The sequence below is a fragment of the Coffea arabica genome, chromosome 8c, assembly GCF_036785885.1.
Source record: "Coffea arabica cultivar ET-39 chromosome 8c, Coffea Arabica ET-39 HiFi, whole genome shotgun sequence".
NCBI lineage: Eukaryota > Viridiplantae > Streptophyta > Magnoliopsida > Gentianales > Rubiaceae > Coffea > Coffea arabica.
This window is the reverse complement of record NC_092325.1, coordinates 34,755,752-34,763,193: the sequence shown is the minus strand read 5'-3', so window position 1 is coordinate 34,763,193 and position 7,442 is coordinate 34,755,752. Positions and strand designations below refer to the sequence as shown.

The 7,442-nt window shown below is 34.2% G+C and overlaps 1 protein-coding gene across 1 annotated transcript; it reads left to right on the top strand.

Moving 5' to 3' along the window:
* The first annotated feature begins 3,010 nt into the window (after positions 1–3,010).
* Positions 3,011–4,750, top strand: LOC113705693 (premnaspirodiene oxygenase-like). The gene is made up of 2 exons (XM_027227613.2): positions 3,011–3,870; positions 3,966–4,750. Exons 1-2 carry the CDS (start codon positions 3,028–3,030, stop codon positions 4,584–4,586), a joined length of 1,464 nt encoding a protein of 487 aa, XP_027083414.2. The 5' UTR covers positions 3,011–3,027; the 3' UTR covers positions 4,587–4,750.
* The last annotated feature ends 2,692 nt before the right edge of the window (positions 4,751–7,442 follow it).

The window sequence follows — 7,442 nt, the reverse complement described above, 5'->3', positions numbered from 1 at the left end:
CACAGGATTACGTATAGTGGATGGTATTGAAAGACCACTCAAATTATTCTGTGACAATAAGTCAGCAGTCTTATATTCCAATAAAAACAGGAGCTCGACCAAATCTAAACATATAGATATCAAGTTCCTGACTGTTAAAGAAAGAGTGCAGAATGGACAGTTATCAATAGAGCACATCAGGACAAACTCTATGGTTGCGGATCCGCTTACTAAAGGATTGCCACCCAAAATGTTTCATGAGCATACTGCTCATATGGGTGTCGTATTAAATGATGTACAGTTTTAGTGGGAGTTTGTTATTTTAAATGCTCTTATGATACTTTTTCAGTTATTAAGGATTTAAGGATATTTTATGCATAAATAAAGTCTGAATTTATTTGCACTCTAACTTTGGTATGGTTTGATCTCATAAAATTTAAGGTGGACCAGTTGGAAATAGGCATGTTTTGATCACATTACATGAAATTTTCATGCTACACATCCACATCATACTTCATGTCATTCAATTGCATTGATATATGTGACCATTGATGGGTCGAGTTACGAAATTGTAACAAAGGCCGCTTTGATCCTATATTAGTGTAATTGATGGACCGAATTGGTTACAGATACATTGTAATAATGACAGTAAAATTGAGTTCATACGGTTAATTGCAAAACATAATTATAAGGTTACACATATAGTCCAAGTGGGAGATTGTTGGATCCTTAATCCAACATTGGACTTATATGTGAATAATTATGTATTGTAAGCTGTCAATTAAGGTTAAACTCAATTAAAGTGATCCAATATAATTTGGGTTTAATGTATCTAATAGGATGTGGGCCCTTTAATGTGTGGAAACTTATGGGCTCCTATTTCAATGATAGGCTAAAATAGGGTTCCAAAAGGTAACAGGAATGTTACCTATAAATAGGGTTATGGTCCCCAGGTCACAGGTATCGTTTTAGTTGTCGTATTTCCTAATACCACAAAATATCTCTTTCCTGATATCCCATCGTCAGGAAAGATACCAGAGAGAAACTAAAGGCCTCTCTCAAAGGATCGGTGAATACCTGTTGACCTGGAAGGCCATCCCAAATCTCTAGGGATTCAAGTATCAAGGTTATGAATATGGATTCAGGTACGCTTCCGTTATTTTTCTTGTTAATTTATTTCTTAATAATCGCCATATAGATTTTGGGTTTAATAGGTGATGGCTTTCACCAAAGGTTAATATAAATTACCGCTCTAACACTCGGTTGAAGCGGACTGAATACGATTAGTAATTTTGTTGAACCAATACCCGTTGCCCCTAGCCCTTTCACTCGCTCTTTGATCAACGAAAGCTTTGATTTGATCTATCTCATTAATGCACATCATTTGACAAAACAAAACATCATGCTCTCTTTTTTCGCCCTTTAACATCATGCTTTTGATTTTCTTTGTTTCCAAATAGTAAAGACTGAAGGAGAATAAAGCATCATCTTATTTGGTTAGAAGTAATTTTTTAGGAACAATTTTATTGAAAATGAAACACTTATACACATAGAGCTGTTGTGAAACAATTATTAAGGAATATAACAAAACATTTGAAAATTATACTTACGTTGTTTGGATTATTTAGGAGATATTTGAATTTGTAATTCACAAATTATTTTAGTGTTTAAATGTATATAAATAATTGGTGAATTACAAAGTCAAATGCCTCTTAAGTAATACAAATAACCTAGAGGAATTTGGAATGATTTCAAATTCTTCATCAAATCCTTCATTCCAAACGTAGCTTTAATGAATTTAGTTAAGTGGCTAATGATTTCTCAATCATTTTAATTAATTTGTGATATGTTTAATGAGTGAACTTTGTTTTTGTTTTCATTTAATGTCTAATTGTATGAAATGCAGTCATTTGCATAAGATCAGGAGCTGATTATTTAATTGCATGAAAAATATATTGATATGTTAATATTATTATGATCATTTTATAACGCCTAAGGAGGTAAGTGTAATATTAAAAATTTCAAAGACACTAGGTGAAATTGCACGAGCGAGGTTTCTAAAATTATCCCTATTTTCTTATTCATTGGTCTCCTGCCCTGCTAATATTTTGATGTCCGATCTTTGAGCAATGGGAAAAATACAAATGACTTTGACGTGACCGTGCTTGCAAAAGAAAAAAAAAATCGCACACAGAGAAAGAGAGAATGGGGCAATAGTTGGCTTTGGGAAATTGCAAGAGCATAAGAATTCGAACTTAGATGCTGAAAACAAATATATATAATACAGAAAATGTCCAAATCATGCTTCTTTTTTTCTTTTTTGGCAAATGCCCATATTTGTAAAGATACATTTTCCAGTACAATGAAATTTGACTATGTTTGTGCAGATGGACAAAGAAAATGAGTATCAATTGAATTTCATGTATTTTTCTATTTTTTTTTAATTTCCTTCTTTATTTTTGTTTGTCAGAAAAGCATGTGCCAAGCGACTGGAGAACTACCTTTTTATTTTCTTTTTTCGGGGCGAAGACTGGAGAACTGCTTTGGTACGCCAAAGAAAAAAGGAACAAGAAAAGTTTAGAGACTAAAAACTATGAAATGAAACTAGAAGAACTCCTTGAGACTTTCAAAATAGTTTGGGAACTGAAAAGTTTAAATTAAAATTCGAAGGACCTCTCTAAGATATTGTTTAAAGACCGAATATAATAATGAAAAATTACTCTTGTAATTGAATGAAAGACTATTTTATTTATGCGCCTACAAGATTGAGACAACAGAAGGTTTGGAATCTTATGTGTGGCCTCGCATCATCAATTCACTCCATAAAAGGCCATAAGATAAGAAAAAGGCTAAATATATATTTTAATTTTTAGGTATGCCAAGTCTGGCAATATTATTGCAATTTCTTGTATATATACACCACCAAACAATTGTACTGAGGCACCCAAAATATCTCTCTATCCATCTCAAATTTCAAGAATGGAATTGGAGTTTCTTCCCTTTTCTTTGAGCTTCCTTGGCCTTCTTCTTCTCTTCTTCTTCCTGCTTATGGTACGGAAGACATTGTCAAAAACATCTAAAATTAGTGGAAAACTTCCACCAGGTCCAAGAAAGCTGCCTCTCATTGGAAACATTCACAACTTATTTGGTGGACTTCCACACATTGTCCTCAGGGATTTGGCCAAAAAATATGGACCCTTGTTGCATCTTCAGCTTGGTGAAGTTTCTACAGTGATTGTATCATCAGCCGAGATGGCGAAAGAAGTTCTAGTAACTCATGACCCTGTCTATACAAACAGGCCGGATCGCCTTGCCATCAACATTATGTGGTATGACAAACAAGATATGATTTTTACTCCGTATGGAGACCATTGGAGACAATTGCGTAAAATATGCATAACGGAGCTTCTAAGTAACAAGAATGTCCGGTCATTTAGTTATATTAGGAAGGAAGAAATCATGAAACTAATGGAATCAATTCGATCTTCTCAAGGAGTGTCTGTTAATGTTACAGAAATGTTCTTCCGGTATGCGACTTATATGACTTGCAGAGCAGCATTTGGTACAATTTCTAAAGACACTGAAACGATGATCAAGTGTTTGAAGGAGGCAATGGTCTTAGCAGCAGGCTTTGATGCAGCTGATGTTTTTCCATCCCTGAAAATACTTCCTCTTATCAGCGGACTGAAGCGTAAATTGATCAAGATGCATGACAAGATGGACGAAATTCTTGATGATGTGATCAATCAACATAAACTGAACCATAAAAGTGGAAAGATGGGCAATGCTGTGTCCGGAGAAGAAGATCTTATCGACGTTCTTTTGAGACTGCAGGAAAGTGGAAACCTTCAAATGCCAATCACAGACAGGAATATCAAAGGTGTACTTTTTGTGAGTAGCATAACTGAGAACCTGCCTATTTTCTTCTTTCTTGTTTTCTCTTGTTTATTAAACAGGAATGTTGATAATTGGTATCCACAATACAGGACATTTTCACTGCTGGAACAGATACTTCATCTGTAACAAGTGAATGGGCAATGTCAGAATTGATGAAGCATCCCAGGGTGATGGCAAAGGCACAGGCAGAAGTAAGACAAGTCTGCAAGGGAAAGGAGACAATTGAAGAGGATGACATCCAGAAACTAGTGTACCTGAAGGTGGTAGTCAAAGAAGCTCTAAGGCTCCATCCGCCTGGTCCATTGATTCCAAGAGCAAGCAGGGAAAACCGCGAGGTCAAAGGGTATATGATACCCAACAAATCCCATGTGTTGGTGAATGCATATACCATAGCAAGAGATCCAGAATATTGGGATGATCCAGAAATGTTTAAACCAGAGAGATTTGATCAGAAATCGGTTGATTACACGGGCTCAGATTTCCAATTTCTTCCATTTGGGACAGGAAGGAGGATGTGCCCCGGCGTCACTTTTGGTGTGGCCAATATTGAGCTTCCCTTGGCTCATTTACTCTTCCACTTTGACTGGAGTCTTCCCAATGGAATGAAGCCCAATGATCTTGACATGGATGAAGCTGCTGGATTAAGTATAAATAGGAAAAACAACCTTTACCTGGTTGCCACTGCATACTGTCCTCCCATGAATGAGTGAAATTAAGCAGAGAAAAAATAATTTGGAACTAATCAATCCATGCATCCACTGTCTAATAAGTTTGTCAAGGAAATCTTCCAGGAACTCCCATTTCCCCAGTTGTGTACCATTTCTCCATAATCTGATTTGTCCAAGGTTAAATTGTAAGGTGTTATTACGCATTAGTTGACTTGCATTGAAATTGATTAGCAAGGCTAAACCACAAATGATTGCAGGCCCTCATAAAAATTTCCTAAATTTCAGTGAAAGCACGGATATTGAGGTGGTACGTACTTACCAAGACTTCTTATTAGGAAACAAGCTAATTACCGAAACGTAGAAACAAGCTAATTACCAAATCTACGTTTCGAATGTACGATTAAGGTCTCATAGATGACATTAATGATGAATAGTCCTCTGTTAATACATCATTCTGCGTTTCCAATGTATTGTTAATAATGAATAGTCCTCTGACAAGAAACTGAAATACAGGCTTTAATCAATAATGCAAACGGACAGAGGCTTGACACATGCATTTACAGGCCTCAATCCAATAATGCAAAGGCAGGGGTACCAACTTGCAGGGTCGACACTGAAATGGAGCAAATAATTGTCTGATGAGTTCATTAAATATAAGGGATAATTTCAAAAACCTCCTCTGAGGTTTCTGACTATTTCATTAGCTTCTCTTCAAGTTTCGAAAATTATACTAACCACTCTTGAGATTAATTATTTTGTAATATTTAGATCCAATCAATAATTAAAAAATGATATTAGAAGAAAGAAAATAATATGATTTCATCATTGCCTCCTCATCTGCTGCATTATTTAATTAAATTAATACCAACTCAAACGTTAAAGAAAAGTACTAAAATTTGCTGTTTACCATTAGGGATCAAATCACATACTCTGTCAGTCCCATTTATTTAGTCATATTTGGGGAATCCAACTTTTTAAAAATAGTTGTTTGATTATGATATTTGTGCTTCTCTTTTCAATTTTACCCCCATAAATTCAAAATTTAAATTTGAATGATAACATGCATATAATTAGAAAGAAGGTTTATATTGGAAAGAGAAACTAAAAGGTGTTTTGACTTTTTTAACAAAACAATTATTTTAGGACATACTAAAATGGAAAGAATGACACTTTCAATGCGATGGAGAGAGTATTGCATAAAAAATAATATATCATTTTATATTTTTCACTTAATACAAAATCCAAATTACTCTTTTCAGTTATATACTCATTGTCAAACATGATCAACAATAAATAATTAAAAAATTTGCAACCAAAATTGACGGGGTTTTAATATACGTATCAGTTAAAAAATTCGAAATACACCTGTTTCACTGCAAGTATATAGGTCAACTAGTAGTTTAGGGTATATATCGAGTCAATCTCACGAGAAAGATTGAACAATTACCGGTATTACTAAAACTTCTCTATTATTTAGACTATAAAAGAATTATAACAAATTAAACCTACTGAAATTATACAAAATAACAAATGAAAGCTCCTTAGGTTATGGTATCTCTAACTACTCATGCAAGTGCTATATTTGGATCACTGAGTACTACATCTAGGTTAGTTATGGTGTAATTTCCTTATGCATTTGAATCCTACTTTCGTAGTGAATCAATTATACTCATAACTAATCCATACTTATTCTCATGGTTATGAAATTAGCTACAAGTTCATTCCTTCAATGAAATTATATAAAATGAATCATTAAAAATCACATAGGTGCATCTCTACATTCGTGAGTGTACTCTCTATGTTTAGTACTTCTTGAACTAGTGTTACATCTCAATTTTCATTGTAGAAACAATACCTTAGATAATCATAATTAATGGTACCAGATTAATCATGATTTAAAGAGTTAAAGTGCTAAATAACTTGCTCAAATTATAGCAGTCAAATAGACAAATAATAAATACTAACAATCATAGAAAGTTCAACCAAACCTAAGGCATAAACTTTAAAGACACATAATAAAAACAAAATCCAGAACTTGCATATTAACCATATTTAAGAATCCACTACAAAAGATAAAGAGTTGGAGAAGACATAACCCGTGTCACTTGAGTTTCAACTTCTCTTTCTTCATCTCCATTTTCATTCTAATCTAGCCATTATACAAGAATGGATGAACTACACTTACTACACTAAGGAAATGGAAGAACTACATTTCTGCACTCTTCAAGCTTTCTCCCGTATGATCCCTTTAGACCTCCCAAATGTCTCTGCATATAAACTACTCCAAAGCTTATTTTCCACTGGTCAAACTTTCCACACTTGATTCCCTAATCTGAAATTGTTAAAATAGTCAATAACAAATGTTTTTGACTTGGAAATAAGCCACATTTCTTGCCCTTTTGTCTTCTGAAGCATGTGCACTGAATTCTCTTGTAACTTATGGCTGGAAAGTAGTCTGAATACAAGAGAAATGGTTGAACAAATTGCAGAATTTCGGCTACAAAACACGCCTACACAAAACGCGGCTTGGAGTCGCATTTCGTTAACTCGCGTTTTCAATTCTGTGTTTTTGGCTTCACTTCAACTGCAATATTCTCTATGATGGAGGCCGAACTAGTTTTTTGTGCAAAACACAAAAGTTTTAGCCCTTTGAATTATCTTTCCAATGCTCCAAAAATCATCCAAATCGGAACTTTTTAGACTGAGATAACTACTGAAGATTGGTCAAAGTTGTATTTTCAACTTTGGACAGTAGTGTTGAATTTTGATATTTTGACCTTTTGACTGAGAAAACTGCTGAATTGGATTCTGATGTTTTCATACCAAATTTAGATCTATCTCTTAGTTTCAAAATGGTATAAAGCTCATTTCAACACAATCTATGTAGCTCCAGATATA

Bases quoted from the DNA above. Each gene is read 5' to 3' on its own strand.
- LOC113705693 (XM_027227613.2), top strand. From the start codon at position 3,028: ATGGTACGGAAGACATTGTCAAAAACATCTAAAATTAGTGGAAAACTT. The intron at 3,871-3,965 runs GTGAGTAGCATA...TCCACAATACAG, and splicing joins ATATCAAAGGTGTACTTTTT to GACATTTTCACTGCTGGAAC.